Genomic DNA, 17,444 nt, shown 5'->3' with positions numbered 1-17,444 from the left:
GCCCGCCCGGCGGGTAGGCGCTCTACGGCGGAGGGCGGGGCTGCCGGAGCGGGGAGGGGGGGCGAGGGACGGGGTGGGGGGACCGGTGACTCGCACGCCTCGGCCCCGGGCCGGGCGAAACAAAGGCTCGGTAACGCAGTTGCTGGGGCGCCGCTGGTCGCTTGGTAACCGTCCGTGCCTCTTTATCCGAGGGCGTCTCCTGGCTGGGGGCGGGGTGGAGCTGGAGTCCCTGCGGGCGCCCGCCTGCTCGCTCGGCGGCTCGCCGTGTCCCGGAGCTAGTTCCCGTCTCCGCTCCCGTTCCTATGCGGGCTGCGGCAGCGGCGCTCCCAGCTGCGTGGCCCCTGGCGGGCGGCCCCTCCGGGCAACGGGTCGCTGCCCAGCGAGCGCGCCCTGGCCCCGTCGGGGCTGCCCGGGAGCGCCATGAGTTCGGAGCCGCCCCGCGCCTCGCTGCTCCGCGCCCTGTTTAAGATGGAGCCGGCGGCAGCCGCCCCCGAAGTGCTGGTGGGAGCCTCGGAGTTCGTGAAAGGTGAGAACGAGCCGGGGAGCCGTCCCCGGCCGCAGGGGTCCCGCTCGCCGGAGCCGCCCCCAGAAAGGAAACCCGCCGGCCTCTCTCCTCCCCGGCCCCGCGGGCCCCGCTGCGCGCCCGCCTCCGCTTCGGACGCCTGTGCCCTGCGGCTTTCGCCAGCCCTTTGCCCCTCGGCTGCCGCGGGGCGCGCCTCAGCGGTTCCTTCCTCCTCTCTTTTCCGGCGAGGAGCGGGGCCGGCACCTGTTGCTATGTTTTGCTGCGTTGCGGGTCAGAAACCTCCCCTCGCTCCGCGGAAGCCGCTCCCGCGGGGGGCCGGGGGGGCTGCCGGGGGGCCGGGAGGGCGCCGTGGGTCGCTCTCGCAGGAGAAGGGGGGTCCGCGGCGCCTCTCCCGCAGGCGGGCCGGGGCGGCGGGGTGCCGCGGGGAGGGGGGCGGCCATCTGCCGGCTGCGTCCCACGTTGTTGCCCTCATCTGCCTTTCAGATCGGTTGTACTTCGCTACTTTACGAAATAAACCCAGAAGCACCGTGAATACGCACTACTTCTGTACCGATGAGGAGCTGGTCTATGAAAAGTAAGTGGCGTGGTCTGTGTTTTGCATGTTCAGAGTGATCACCTGAGATTCTTCCCAACGTGCTTTAAGACTCTGGGATATTTTTGCCCTGCTTAGCTACTTGCGCAAAGCAGCAGTATAAAGTTAGACTGAATGTATTTATGCCTTATCTGAAAGTAGTTGAACAAGATAACTATTAAAAAACCAAAACAAAACCCCAACCACAAAAACAGCTACAAGGCCAATTAAATGGCTTAAACCCTAGTTGAGCTAGGGGAAGGGTATCTGAGCTTTGTAAGATTTATTTATGAGGTGGAGAAGATCTCTTAAGACTAATTACATCTTATAAAATGGTGTCTTAAATAGAAGACTCTTGTTTGGTATGAATAGATGAAAGAGTGGTTTTATATGTATTATGTAGAGAGTGTGAAGTGATCATCTCTTACATAGAACTGTAAAAACTGTAAAAATGCTTTTGAAGAACATCTGCGCCTTTTTAGGAGTCGGCAGAAGATTTTGAGATGGCATGTCCTGTTGGCTTTTGTAGCTTTAGAACAGCAGAAAAAGTATTTTCTGTTGAAGTAAAATCTTTGTGTTTGGAAGACGCTGACAGCACTTGGGAAGTCAAAAGTAAAGTTGTTGCGAATACTATCAAAGGGCATAAAATACACTAAACAAAGTAAGCACTCTTTGCTGTGGTTAAAAAATAGTTGCTCTACACTGTTCTCAGATTGACTGTTTCATGTGTCAGGATATATGTAGCCGCTTGACAGGGGGTTTGCTGCAGCACCAGTGAAACAGCGTGGTCTTATTTTAAATACAGTTTTCTTTCTATGTGAGTTGAAGAACTTCTGAGCATCAACCATTCTTCCCATTTCCAATGACTTCAGTACTGCTTCTGTCATGATGTAAACCTTCTTAGTTTCTAGCTTACTTCCTACGCACAGCTCACAGTTTTAAGTTTTCTTTTCTACGCACTTTTTAAAGTCTTCATTATCTTAAGCTGCGTGTCTTCTACTGGAGTTCCCAATGATTTGTTCCCAAAGTTGACTTTTGTAATTGACTCTTTGGGTTGGGAGTAGGTTCTGTAATGATCTTTAACTAATTTAGATAGGAAAGGGACCTCGGGAGTACCCTAAGGCAAAGCTAACTGAATATTAAAAGCAGAATTCAACTGGAGAAGGTCCTGAACAATTTGTGTTATGTATGTTCTTAAATTGGAGAAAAATTTGGTCTTTTATACCTTCTAAGACTTCTGTGTTATGCTTGATTTGAGGTATTCTGTTTCTCCTTTTTAATATGCTTCTAGGAAAGGTGAAGGGGTCTTAAGTGGGGGTGGGAAGGGTGAGCAGTTCTGTACTGTTAGTTAGAGTTGACTGTGCTAACCAAGGGATGTAACTGGAGTATTTTGTTTGAGGGACAGCATCATATTTAAAAAGAAAAGTAGTACTGAGAAAACTGGGGGGGGGGGGGGGGGGGGGGGGGGAGGGAGAAGTAACTTTTGCTAACATGTGTAAAGGAAATGCAGCAAGTATATGCCTTAACCCAATTACCTGTTAACCACATACCAGGGTGTAAGTTGATACCAGATACAATTACAAGATAATGGAAGGAAGCAAAGTTTACTTTATCTTCTAGGGCACATCTGAAGACTTTGGACATGTAACTCATGGTGTGTTTTTTAAATTGGTAGTTCCTAATGTATTTGGCCTTTTTTAAAGGTATCATCCTGTATCTGATACTATAATAATACTCTTCTGTTTGTGCTCTCAAATTAAAATACCAGAACATAGTATGAGGTAGAAAATAAGTGACGGTTACCAAGTGGTATGAATGAATTTTGTGTAATAACCAAACTCTTACTTAACAAGGGTAAACTTTTCCCCGCATACTGTGTTGCAGCACCTATCACTGTCAGTGTATGCAGTATTTGGTAGTAAAACCATGCCTGATATTTTTTTCTTTTTTCTTCTTTTTCTCCAAGGAAGTTTATATTGTCTCAGGGAAGTAAAAGCAGGTGTCATAAGGTTACCATTTTATTTTATTTTTCAATATCTTTCTGAAATTGGAAAGCTAGAAGCAAAATGAGGAATAGAACACAAGTCTTTTGGTTCATGGGGAAGTACTAATTTTATTATAGCTTCCCTTTTCCTTGTGCATATCAGAGAGCTTGACATCAGTCTGTTGTGTTTCACAGTCCGCACAGCACAGGGAGGAGCCTGACATCAGGGATTGTCTGTAAGCAGTCGTGGAGTGTAAATTTAATATACCTGATCAGATCTTCTGCTCATTTTCTAATCACTTTCTCAGAAAAAAAGGCTGCATTTTTGAGACATACTTGTTACATGACAGCAAAATAAACTTTTGAAAGTGAGTTTTGAGGTGCTATAGCTCAGAACAGTGCTTTGCAGAGTCTTTATTCAAAATGGCCTGCCTATTCTGTTGCTGCTGATCCAAATTTCATGGCCATTTCTGCTTTTTAATCAAATAAATTAAGATTGTTACAAGGAGAAGGATAGGAGATGTCCACTCAGTCACAAAAACCTTAGGACCTGTGAGGTACTTGAGTAATTTTGTTAATATAACTGTTTATTGACTTAGTTTTGTTTATATGCATCATTAGTGGCAAGGCAAAGGTATTTAGCTGTGCGTGGAAGTAAACTGCTTTTCTTTGGGCTGTTTTTCTGTTAACTTTAGTGATAGGTGTGAAGTGTTACAGAAATTAGTTTAGCAGATTTTACTAAGGTGTCTGTTTGCTTTCACTGAAGCTAAGTATGATCTGAAAACCTTGTGAATATGTAGGTTTGGGGTTGTCTGATTACAGAGAGCAAGTTATTGGATCACATGGTGCTTAAAGCCTCATTGCCTCACTTCCCTTCTCTGCCCCCTCCCCACCCTTGAAGAGACGTAAGGAAGTAATAGAGCATGTTAATAGTGTACCGCGTTTATTAAACAAAACGGCTGTAGTGCTAGATCTAATGGTTTGGAAGTTTTGGTCTGGTAAATGCTGACTTGCTGTTGCTGCTGGTCATGTGATTTATCACTGAATGGTACACACAGTGTGGTTATGTAATTTTGAGTACTTTAGCCTTCAGTTCTCACTTGAAGTTGTCAGCTGCTCTAATGAATTCATAACACTGTCTTACTTAAACATTCACACTTTTAAAAATAATAAAGGAAGGCTTAAATGCTTTTAAGAACACCTCAGATGCTAGCTGACTAGGAACTCGCTACTAGAATTGTCACTATTTTAGTTAAATGTGCTGCAATTTAACCTTGAACCTATTATACTGGAGAAATGGTATGTAAATTCCTCAGCTGAGGGAATAAGAAACCTGAATGAATTCATCCAATTCTGAATTCACTTTTTTGATCTGTTTCTGTAAGATTTTGTCAGCCTCTTTCTGAAACTGAGGTCCCTCCTGAGAAAGTCTACATTACTGCTTATAAGGGAATACAGTCTTTCAGGGTAATGTAGTGCAGGTAACTATTACTTCAGGAAAATGGAGTTAATGAGAAATAATCCAGCTTGAAGACTGTCATTTGGCAAATAGACAAGCCTTGACTTGGCAAGACCTCAATGAGTTAGGCACTAGTAAGAAGCTTTTTATTCTCTAAGAATAGTGTCTTTCATGTTTCACCTTTCAGTAAACAGATCTGGATTGAGAATACTACACTTGACTGGTTAACTTGGTTTTCGCATATTTTTATCAAAGCAACCTTTTAATGTCCTTTTTATTGCTGAGTAGCTCTCTCAAAATTAGTCTAGATAATGAAAAACAGGTATCTTGCTGATAAATGGCAGCTTTTGTAAGTTGTAATGTTTTCAGTCAATCGTTTGTTCTGACTTTGGATCTCCTGTATAAACAGTTTTTGCAGATCTAGTCTCTGACATCTTGTGAGCAGCTGTAAAACTAATTAGTACGATATTCCCTGTATATCCTATGTTTTACACTAAAACTTCCTTTCAAGCCATGGTATATTGCCTATTTGACAGCAGTGTTAATGTTACATAATTATTTGAGTTTAAGCAGCAGTAGAATAAGACTCTCAAGTGCTTAGCTACAACAATATTGAAAGAGTACTGTTTGGACTTTGGCTTGCAGGACTCGTTTCTTTCACTGCATGTGTATACGGGAAGAAGCAGTTTCTCTTTCCTGTGGGAGGAGTAAGGGTTAACTTGTTTGTTTTTCTTTTAGATAAACGCTTGTTTTCTGTGGGTATCCAGTAAAGTACTTGCATAGGAAACATGAAGTTCCCCATCATTCTGAAAGGAAAAAGAAAACTTAAACTTAGCCACATTACAACAAAGATAGCTGTCACATCACACAGAATAGGGAGTTCCTTGTCTGCATCAGTACCTTTTGTAGACTTGAACTTGACTACTGGATGATCAAGGTAACTTAGTAACCTAAAGTCCACAAAAAAAAAAATCAAGAATTTTCTCAACTTCTTTTATCAGTGTGAAAATACAGAGCAGAAAAACTTCCTATACTAATACCAGCATTAGCATGTCTAATTCTTATGGGTGAGTATTAAGAATAGTACTCCAGCTTGCTTTTGTTTTCCATCTTAAAATGGGAGTTTTTAAATTCACTAGAAACAAGAAAATCATAAAATTGAAGAAAGGGGCAGTCAATTTTTTCTTCAGACACTACTGATATAATTTTGTCTTTAAAACTTGCAAAGTGCTATCACTTAATACCTGTGACATTCTCTCCAGTCCAACAGTTTCATAATTTATACCCATACCTTGTTTTATCATATCTGTCTTCACCTTTTCATATGGAAAAGATAAAGCAATTGCCAAAAGTATTGAGGATTTTCTTTTCTTTGCTATAAAAGAGTATCAGGATGAAATAGATCTATCTTCTAGGCTCCAGTTTTATGTTGGATGGGAGTGTAGCTTGATAGGAAACCCCTTATGGGAAACTTGGCCTGTGTTACAATGACTTTTTTTTTCCCCATAGAGAGTAGGTTTTTAACATGACCTGAAGATTCTTCTATAGGGAAGCTTTTTATCGGAGAACCTCTTCACTGATACTTTGTTCTTGACATAAATCACATGCGTATATCTGGATTGGCTATTTAATTATAGCCAATTAATTAATTGGCTAATTAATTATATTTAATTTGGTTCTATTAATTCTTGTTGGATTTTGAAGAATTGGGATCTTGAGGAGGATTTGGAACATTCAAAGGGAAATAGTGAGTACCTGGTGTTTTATGTAATTCAGAGCCGCTGCATTATTCCAACCTTCACATGCAAGCAGTGAGGTGATATTTCTGTTGCTGTTTCAACCTTTGCAACCTTTGTCTATTCAGAAGTGTGCATTTACTAAATAGTATTAAGAGCTAGGGATTGTGTCTCGGTGTACATAAGAAAGCTCCTGGTAATTCATGTGTTACTAGAATTGGTGGGGCTAGAGCAGGGAGGCAGTGCCATTGAGCATCCCACTGTTATTCATGTACTTGAGACGTGGCAAGGAGAAACACGCTCTAGGAAGCAGGAGTTGGAGAAAGAAGATTGAATAGGTAAGATTTCCTGACAAGCAGTTAGGCTGTAATTAATATGTGGACTGATCCTCTTGGCTCTCATCCAGAAATTTTGTTGCTTGTAAGATGTGTTTAGTTTATGATTTGAAATGTTCATCTGTAGCAGCCAGTTCTCTGGTTCTCATACTGGTTAGTGGCTACATTCAGAGCGCATGCAGCAAGAGCCTTACGGTGCAGTGACCTGAATGTTCCAGTAACCCAGCCTAGGAAAGGGGGAGAGAAAAGCAAGCAGAGAATACTTTTTTTAATGCTAATTCAGTCTCATTGCTTAATTTTGATAGTAAGATGGATCTTTGTAAAATGGTGAAAAAGTAGTGTAGTTTTGCAGTTAGGAAGCTGTATTTCTGCTAGTTCCTAAGCTTCTTGTGGTCAGTCTTTTGGTTTAAGTAATTGCAAGCTTGAGGTGCTGCTGTTGGGGCAGAAAAATGACTTCATATGGTTGCTAGTCTCCAGAGGGCAAGTTTCCTACCTAAAAGAGTAGTTGTACTCCAGTTGTGGGGTACGTACTCCTGAAAATGATTGCAGATGTTAAAATGTGTCTCTGTTTACAAGTTACTTGCATGGCAGCTTAATAAATTATTGGTTTAGTAACATTGTCCCCTGTGAACATTATTGCATTGTTAGAACTGACTTGGTAGATCTGTCCTATTCTCCTCCCACACACCATACGGTATTTAGGCTTTGGATCGTAGTCAAACTATTGGAAATACCTACAGCCTGGTAAGAATGCACGCATGCCCTCGTGTTCAGTGTAGTAATAACACTGAATTTACACTGGTCTGTCTTGAAGAATCCTGAAATAGCTTTTCAGATAAGAATCTCCTATCCTTTCATTTGTACCTCTGTTGTTGTATCACGAAATTGTAAGTGAATGACAGTATAAAACTACTGCTCTGTTGCATTCATCTGTGGGGAAAAAGTGTCAGGCTTCTGGGGTAAAATATAAGTAGTGCAATTTATCCTTGAAAGATAACTTGCTATGTTGGCCATAAATAGATTGACTGTGATGTTAATATGGAGGTTATCAATTAATTTTGAAGTCCGCCAGGCTATAGTATTCCTTCATTGACCATAACTAGGCTCCATCTAGTCATTCAAGATAAGAAAGCTGTTTATCGTTCTTCTGCTGTACAAGGGTCAATGGTATTCAAATGCTTAGTTACAAGTGACTTTAGCATTCAGAAGAGGTGCCCAACGCTTGAGCTGACTGGTGGCACATTCACATGGCATCCCATGGAACTGCAGTCAGGACAACTTAAGCTGCTGTCCTAAAGAATTGTGGGCTGTTTCTTTTGCTAGTGAATTCCCTGGAAGAATGTACAGTAGCGGCTTGCATGACAGTAAACCAATGAGCTTTTCATGGGCTGGCCTTTTTAGGTGGATGACTGTTCCTGTGATAGAATACAGCAAATACTTCAGATGTTACGCTATAAAATGGATAGGAAGGAGTGGTTCTAGGAGTCTAGTCTAAGGAGAATACAGATACAAGAAACGTATGTCACTGCTTCCAGGTAGCATTATGATAGTATTTTTGAAGTAGAGTATTTAAATATTCATGTAGTACGTTCTGAGGTTTTGCTGCTTCTTAGTTTGAGAAGCATAAGGATAGCAAGTTTCCATGGGATGAGGGGGAAGAATAATTTGAGCTATCATCTAAGTACTTGATTAAAACAAAATATAATTAAATGTAGATTAATACCATGCTTGCCTTCTGTTCCTCATATCTGGTTCCCACCTCCATTGTAAATGACTGTCGCTCTTAATTGGCTTAAGCATCAGAGGCATCCTGATTTCTTTTTATGTATAAATGCTTATTAAAAAATCTAGATACAAAGAAAGTCTTTTACCTGTAAAAGAAATGGAAATAAAATAATACTGGGTAGTTTGTTATCAGTGACTATCATATAGGACTTTTATTTTTTAATCAATTTTTGACAGATAAAGTTCTTTATTCAGATGATGACTTGGTGTATCTGTTTTTCCCAGTTTCCCATCTTACTTACATTTAACTCTGTCAAAATTCTGTTCTGAAGAAGAAAATCCTCTGGGTGAGTCAGGATCAAGCGTCTCCTAATTCAAGTACAAAAATGGCCTGTTATACTAGAAGTAATGAGGGTGCATAAGATTAAACCCTCTGTTTAGACACGTCAGGAACTGTATTTTTTTGGAAGGATGTAGATTGAGGAAGGATTTTGTAGATCAGTTTGAGTTGAATACAGAGCTTTGCATTATCTTTCAGAGAGGTCTTTGATTTGGAGGTTTGTAAAGGAGTTGTTTCACTTGGTCCATCAAAAAAGGGCATTCAAGTTTGTTCCAGTTTGGAGGTATGAAGTGCAGAAAGCTTAAAATTGTACCTTTAACAAATAACCTTTCTCCCTGGCATACCAGTGAAGTTCATGGCTGTTTTATACTGCCTACGTGGTATTATGTAAATAATTTGAGAATTGCCAGTGTTTGGTATATGGGTAAAAATGCTGGTGCAACAGTGACCAAAAGTGCCTTTCCTTAATGATTGTGTTTGGATTCTGAGAAATCTCTTGTTTCTTCAGCATAAACAAACAGTGGTAGCACCAGAGTCTTAAACACAGATATTTCTTCTTTGGTGCCCTGTGTTGAGAAGCATAGAATACTTAAGGATAATAAATGATGGAGAAATAGTCAGTCTAAGGTTGTAACATCTGTAGCTTGGTGGCTGAGAGAATCTGAATAGTTTTATTTTGCCAAAATATAATTACTTCAGGGATAGACTCAAATGTATCTTATCCTTATCACCACCAAAACTGTATTTTGTTGTGGATAAATTGATTAGTAAATTAATTTTCATGTGCTTTTCCTACACTTCTGTATGAGTTTTATCACATGGAAAAGTAGAAGTAGGTATATGACTTCATATTGATTACTTATAGCAAATGAATAGTAATAAAAGCTTACTATCCTAAAGTGTGGCTGTAGTTCTTCAGTGCTTTAGATGAACTATAGATTGAGTTATATCTTTGAGCTGAGCAAAGTAGCTTTGCTCACACCGGTTTAAAAGAAGTATTCTGTATTTTAGTAACTATCATATTCCATGCCTTTTTCACGATACTTTTAAAAGTATATTTCACAAAATCTTAAAATCATAAATTCTACTCTTCCATCATATATTTAAATTAAAGAATACTCTAAAGTTAATGGAACAAGATAGGGTTGGGGTTCTGATTTAGAGAAAGTGTTAGTGCAGCAGAATGGGAAGATCGTGTTAGTAAGCCTTGTATTTAGCTTTTTCTAAGAAGCTACATTCACTCTAGTGTTATTAGAGCTCCAGTTTTATTTTACATAACTCATACTTGTCCTTCTTAGAACAATTTTCTTTATTTAATCTCTGTTAAAAACTGTACAGAGGGTTTTGTTTTAAAAAAACCCTGTAATTGATAACTATATCTGGTAGACTTTACTAAGAACAAATGAGGAATTCTGAAGTTAAACCATGCTTTACTGCCACTGCAATTTCCCCTTGACTGTGTTAACTTTTTTGCAACCTACAAATGAAGTCCTAATATTTGGGCAGCTTAGTCTTTGACCCAGCTAATGAGCTTCTATAACTGAGCATTATGTCATAATACTCTGTACCGAAGGGTGGAACTGAATCTTAACAAACACATTGTTACTTGATATTGTAAAATAGATGATACTGGAATAGCATTGGTATGGCAGGCAAGCTACTCATCCTAGACAGTGATCAAAGTAATAGAACTGTCTCTTTTTTTGCACTAGGCTTAGCCTTTTGTTTGAGAGAATGTGGGAAGATGTTAATAAAGGTATACGCTCCAAAAAGATAGGGTGCTCCTACTTTGTTGTTATGACCACTTAGAATAGCAGAATGGCTGAAGCTGGAAGGCACCTCTGGAGGTAGTCTAGTCAACTCCCAGGCTCAAAGCAAGGTCAACAAGAGCCTTGTAGAACTGGGTTGTGACTTCACAGGCTGAGCAACTTTTTCCCAGTGTTTGTCTGCCCTTGCTGTAAAGGTTTTCTTCTTACGTTTAACTGGAATGTAATAAATTTTCCTGGGAAATAAACCATAGGGAAGAAAGCTTGAAAGATACTACCACCTATTCTATCATCTGATTTCAGTAAGCTTTTGCTCCTTCAAAACCCAGAAGTACTAGAATGTAATTACATCTTTCTTTTGTCTTTCCCCAAATAACATGTTCAGATGCTGGTGGCCTGTTTTGTCAATAGGCAAGAAGTGTCCTGTTTCTTTTGATAAAAGACTTAAAGCAGAGCAGGTTAAAACAGTTTAAGTTATAGTCCTTTCTCACTGTTATTTATAATGTGTGCATCAACAAATTTTCATAGTCTTTCAAGATAAAGACCTCTATATGTAAAAAGAAAAAGCACTGGAGGAAGCTTGCAACTTAAATTCTGAGCAATTTCACACAATGGGTGGGGAAGGAGAAAGTGCTAGAAGGTGTCATTTATGTTGCTTTCATAAAGGCTGCTATTATTTGTAAAGATACCTATATGAAGGATTACCCAGGAAAAGCACTATGTATCCCAAGCAGGAACTTATTTTATTGCCCAATAATTTTCCTATACAGACTACTGCTACTAGCTCTTATCCTAAGGGCAGTGATTGCTGCTTCAAAGGTAACGTGAACGTTTAAGAAGACTAGGAGAGAAACAAGAACAGTCAGAAGATATGAAATAAATAATAAATTGAAAGAACAGCCTAGCAACAGGAGTATTGGGAGGGACAATGACGAACAGACGTAACTGTATATAAAGTGAATATGTAATATGTAATCACTGGAATCATGGAGGATTGGATAAAAAGAAATAAGCTTAAATTTCAGACAGATCAACATTGGACATTGCTAAATAGAATTTCTTATGGGTAGTAAAATTTATTTAGCATATTCTTCGTAGTGTCTGATGATATATTCTCATCTTAAGCGGTTGTAGAATCTTTCTCTAGGATGGCATCAGTGTGGCTTAAAGGGGAGTAGATCGTATCTTGAAGTTCTTAACTCTGTGGTTTGACCAAAACCAGACTGGATATGGTGGAATGAAGAAAAAATTCTGTAGTTAATGTGTGTATATAGTGGAAAAGTAGTTATTGGAGCATTTCAAACTGAAGCTACAATTACTTTCAAGTTAACTGTTACTATCATCCTCTGAAGTGAATTCATAAAGGGCTTATTTATTGCATGATATATATTGGCTACTTGGTATCTCCCAACAATTACTGATTTGTAGCGTGAACTATCAACAGCATGCATGTTGGAAGTTGCTTAGCTCTTGTATAAATATTTTCGTTTGTTGTTCTTTTTCTCCTAGTTTCTATGGAGATTTTGGACCTCTAAATTTGGCAATGTTATACAGATACTGCTGTAAACTAAATAAGAAATTAAAGGTAAGCTTTATTTAAAAAGTGTTCCTATATTTTTTGGTTTGACATTCAACTAAAATGTATTATCCAGTTTGAAAGTGGTTATTAGGTGCTCATTATCTAGATGGTTAGTACTAAGCTTTAAGGTTATTCTTTGATCTGAATCTTTTCCTTTTGAAGAATGGAAAAAATGAATGTGCTCTTACTGTTGCTTAGCAGGTGAGGCACTGAATGATGTGTTCATTTCTTTTAATAACGTTACAGTTGCAGGAAAACAGTAACAAAACCTACTCTGGATGTTTCATGGGTTTGCAGATAATGAAGTGGGTATGCTAGTATGAATAACTGAAAAAACAGATATTAAAAAAACCAACCAAACAAAAAATCCTACGCACATGAACAAGAACATGGGTCCTGAAACCACACTACTTAAACTAAATCATACTCGGAACAGGTAAAGTTTCTAAATCAGTTTAATAAAATGCTGCTTATAAGAAGTGTTATGGAAATATTTTTACACATATAAAAATGGGTCCTTTTTCTGTCTTACTTGTAGAACTCTTACTCCCCATCATTTAATTCATAGAAGCTTTCTTATTTTCTTGCTTCCATATAATGATCGTTGAATCAAGGCAATTTTGAGTTGCCTTACACTAGAGAGAAAATTTTGGTATCTTCTCAGGATATCAAAGTAGCTTTTTGTTCTGACTGAAGTGTTGATCCTTTATAAAGTTGGCTAGAATTGTAAATGCAGCAGTTAATTCTGAAGATCATCGTGAAGATCACCCTGTCTGAATTTTGTTCTAACAACTGTCCTCTTGTAAAACCACAAGCCTCATGTGGGTTGACACTGGCCAGAAACAAAACGCCTGGCAGCTGCTTGCTCGCTCCCACCCCAACCCTGGTGTGGGACAGAGGAGAGAATCAGAAGAGCAAAACAAAAAAAAAAACCTTGTGGGTTGAGACAAAGTCAGTTTAGGTGGAGGAATAAGAAATGGGGAGAGATGGGGGGGGCAACAAAACAAGTGATGCAAAAGCAGTCACTTAACACCTCCCACCAGTAGATCAATGCCCAGGAAGTTTCTGAGTGATTGCTAATTTGGAGAGACTGCTCCTCAGTTTTATTGCTGAGCGTGATGTTATACGGTACGGAATATCCCTCTGGTCAGTTTGGGTCAGCTCTGCTGGCTATGTGCCCTCCCAGCATCTTGCCCACCGCAGCCTGCTTGCTGTGGGGCAGAGTGAGAAGCGGAAGGCCCCGGTGCTTGCCATTGGGCAGTAGCTGAAACACCAGTGTGTTATCAACACCGTTTTAGTCACAAACCTAAAACACAGTGTCATGCAGGTTGCTACAGAGGAGACCAAACTCCATCCCAGCCAGACACTGTACACTCAGCATATAGCTGTAGAGTAATTTAACCTGGTCCCCAAATGCCTGTGAGAATGATGTGTATGTATAGAAAATTTATTGTCTGCAAGAAATGAAACATCTTTTAATTCCAGCATACTAATTAACTTCACTCGTATGCAAACAGCAAGGAGATCCTGCATTAAATATTTCGGAGCTAAAATTTTTGTAATATAAAATATTAGACCTGTTACTGACAGAAGGGGAAAATGGGATAACAGATGTGATAACACTGTCCACTGTTAAGAGGATTCCTGTATCAAAAATGACATGGTTTAAGACTGTTTGCATCAATGAAACCATTATGCAAGTTGATTCATGCTGTTATTTTCAGGGGCGTGTCGACTTAGTCTTTAAGAGGAGGTTCTGCAAACTGAGGCGTTTGTAGAGTTGCTTTAATCTTTTTGCAAAAAAAAAAGTGCTTCCAGTGAAAATTTAAATTGCTTCACGATACATAAAGTTATAAATAATAAACTCTATTTCTGATTCTGAATGTTTATGTTCATATTGGGAAAATGTTGAATTTGCTATTTCTATGTTAACACTAAATAGAGCTTATAAGTAAGTTATCACTATTTTCCAGTGCTATTGCCCCATTCAAACACATGACCAATGATGCTCACTCACTAGAAGTCTATTTCTTTTTTAACCTTAATTCCATAGGTTGTGACCTTCTATTTGAGTCCTTAAAGACTGTGGAATGTTTGCTCTGTGAAGCGGTTTCTCCAGAGAAGAAGCAATAATAAACCTGCTATTTTAACTTTCACTGTGCCTATGAGAACTAAAGAGATTAGTTCTGGTTTTTTCCAGATTCAAATAGATACTGTGATCAGTTTGAGACCTGAATATAGTCTCATGTATTGCTGTTGAAGTGCACCTTCATGCTTTTATAGCTGAACTAGAATGCCTTCAAACTGGACCCTAGGTACCAAGAGTTTCACCCAGAAAATAAGATGACAACTAATAAATACCTCAGGGCTTTGTGTTCGGGGTTTTTTTGGGGGGTTGGTGTGGTTTGTTTTTTAAAGGATTCAGTATTAAACAGGAGCTTCTTTCCAATTCTTATTCTTATGTTAAGACAATGACCAGCACTGAATGAGGCAAGTTGCTCATCATACATGGCTTGTAATAATGACATAAAAATTGTATATTATAATGGAAAAAATACGCAAAGGAACTAAATTGAAACTGAATTGAACTCAAACATTTGCAGGGTTGATTTAGCAAACTGTGGTGTCACTTTAATGTACCCTTTATATTTTTTTGAAAAAAGCAGATGCACTTGCAGGGCTAGGTGAAGAGTACAGATGATCAGGAACAGGACAGAAATATCCTGCAGATCAGCTGTGGTCTCAGCTGGGAGGAGGTGCTGTTTGGTGCTGCTACCTTACTAGAGGCTAATTCCAAATAGGTTAAACTACGGGTGCATAATAGAGAAGAGTAACTTGATCGTGCAACCACTTGAAAGTAATATCTGAAATCAGACAGCTAGAGCTTGGACTACCACCAGCGTGGTATAGAAACTTGCACATGAATAGATTCCAGTCTGGCTGACTGGCACTACCCCTGAGGTAGGCTAGTACCTACTCTTCTAATAGTTAAAATATATACCAGACGCTGTCCTGACTTCTGCAGTGGGTAAGTAGGCGTGTAACACTAAATCCCAGGGCTGAGGCATGCATCTGATGTGTACCGTAGACCTAGCTACAAAAGACTGCTGCCTAGCTTCACTAATTGAGAGTTATGTATTCACGGTTTCTACCCTTCTGCCCTTCATCTTCTCATGTCTGTCCCTCACAAGTGTCCCTGAGCGGATTCTTGAAGCCCGAATTAGTGTAAGACAGAAGTTCATGACCTGTGACGTACCTGCCAGCAAGGCGGTGATGCAGTGAGCAGCCAAGTGTGGTAATTCTCACGTGGCACCAGGGGGACATGTAGGCAGCCTGTGATCAGTGTTTAGAGATGGGAAGTGCAGAGTAGCTCTAACGTGGGGAAAGAGTTCTGCTGGGCGGTCTGCTTTAGCATACCTGTGCATGAAGGGTAACCGTGCCCTGTGACCAGCAGCAGGAAAATAGGAGGTAAAAGGCACTGCAGATCACAGTTCTCTGGAAATCCAGCCTCTGCTGTGGGAGGGTTGTTGCTGCCATACTGCAGCACTTTTGGGACTCTGAGGCAATCATGGTGCTTAAGCCCAGATGACTTCTGCCATGACTTGATTATATGCCTGCTTGGGTATGCGCTTTGTGTACTTTCTCACAAAAAAAGTCTTTAAAAAAAGTGTGGCACATAAAAAAATTCACAATATGTGGTAGTTCTTGTGTGGATATGGTGTCTCAAAAGGAATTTAAGACTTAGGCTTTTAGTAAATTTAAAACTTCAACAGGAGAAATGGGAGTATAAGATGTCATTAAAGGAAATAAACCCCACAAACTTCCCCTCCAAGTCTATCGGCTCTATCTATTTCTGTTTTGGGAGAGGAATTGGACATGGAGGCTGTTTTCTGCTTTCCTCTCTCCTTTCTTGGGGACAGGTGGGGAAGGAGAAAGGTACCAGTTTGAAATGTGCTAATGGCAGACCAACATTTTAAACTATTGTAAGTTTATACTGACTGTAAAAACAGTGAGTCGTTTTGTTTTGAAGAGCTGAAGACTTTATTCAGATACTTACTTGCTGAGAAAGTTGGAAGTAAAGTCCTGGTTATGCTTTACATGAAAACCTGTCTGTCCTTGTTATGTTTGTGATGTTTTGACTGCTGATTGCTATAGAGATGATCTTGACTAGCCAAGTCAACAGCAAGAAAAATGCTTGGCTCTGCTATCTCCCTACTTTTTCTTTGAATTCTGTTTGGGGAAAAAATGCTTGACTAAGTAACTGTGATTAATTTATGAAAGAAATAGGGTTTTTTCTATTTAAATAAGTCTGATATATTAAGAACTGCTTTAAAAAAACCTGTATTTTATGTGTGTATTGTCTTTTACAATCATAGTAAATTCAGAAGCAGGGGTAATCAGAGAGGAGGGAACATTGCTGAGATAAATGATGCAAGTATGGAAGATCAAAGGCAAGAGGGAAGGGCTTATGAACTATGAGGTTAACATTTCTGGAATGCTAACTGTATTGCTGCTGAATCTCAGAGGGGTTTGGTTTATTTTTGTTTTAATATAAACAAACTGCTGGGCATACACATGGAACCATAATAATTGCAAACATCTCCTTTAGGACAGCTTAGATTCTGAGGCAGCATTGCATGTACATGTTTTAGTACATTTTCTCTGAATAGTTTCCCAGCCTTGTATTCCCTGCTATTTGTATGTACTTATTACATAAATATAAATGTATATCTATGTAAAAAAATAGTGTTTGCATTGATCCAGGCTTATTAAACACATTGTAATTTCTTGCTCAAACAATGCAAGTATATTAAACCATATCTAGTAAATAAAATGCTGTCAAATAATCTGGTGATTCTGAAGAGATGTCAATCTGGTAATTGCCCACAGTGGCACCTTGTAAGCCTGTCACCAATTTCTATGCAAGTAAAACTCTCATGAGGTCTTCAAGAAACAAGAACAGATCTATATTTTTTTTTTTTTTTTAAAGTATAACCTTCCAGTGAAAATAATGTGTTCTGGAACCCTTTCATACACCCAATGAATTAGTTTTATCACCTCAAACAAAACTTGCCACAGTTTTCATGTAACCTCTGCTCTTAGTTCAAAAGATTGTGTTGGAGTTCATTCCTCTGGGATATATCTTGACAGGTACTGTTGTGTTATGTTGTTACATTTTTGTCTTCTAATGATGTGTGAAACTGCTAAAATTTTCTTAATGGTGAAGAAAAATATATTTAGTGCTTTGTAGTGTTTGCCTTAGTTTTGTTTTAGAAAACAACTATCTTAAAATGTTATATCTAACTACAGCTGTTCTATGGACAGCCTGTATTGAAAAATTCCTTGTTGAAGCGTTTTTCGTTCTTCATGAGTTGGCAGTATCTAAGGGAATTAAAGCCCTAATCCTTTCAGGTGGAGCTCTAAAA

The 17,444-nt window shown here is 39.4% G+C and overlaps 1 protein-coding gene across 4 annotated transcripts in view; it reads left to right on the top strand.

Moving 5' to 3' along the window:
• The window catches only part of CDC14A (cell division cycle 14A), a 68,028-nt gene that overhangs the window by 2,601 nt on the left and 47,983 nt on the right, over positions 1-17,444 (top strand). For 3 of the 4 annotated variants that reach the window (XM_037404924.1, XM_037404926.1, XM_037404923.1), the window contains exons 1-3: positions 72-526; positions 1,007-1,097; positions 11,949-12,024. In XM_037404924.1, the coding sequence (XP_037260821.1) occupies positions 421-526; positions 1,007-1,097; positions 11,949-12,024 (273 nt within the window). In that variant the 5' untranslated portion in view covers positions 72-420. Of the gene's footprint in view, positions 1-71; positions 527-1,006; positions 1,098-11,948; positions 12,025-17,444 lie in introns of those variants that run through there. The other variant, XM_037404925.1, reaches the window with a different exon arrangement.

Source organism: Falco rusticolus, chromosome 11 (assembly GCF_015220075.1).
Source record: "Falco rusticolus isolate bFalRus1 chromosome 11, bFalRus1.pri, whole genome shotgun sequence".
In the NCBI taxonomy this organism is placed as follows: Eukaryota; Metazoa; Chordata; class Aves; order Falconiformes; family Falconidae; genus Falco; species Falco rusticolus.
This window is presented reverse-complemented; position numbering and strand designations above follow the sequence as displayed.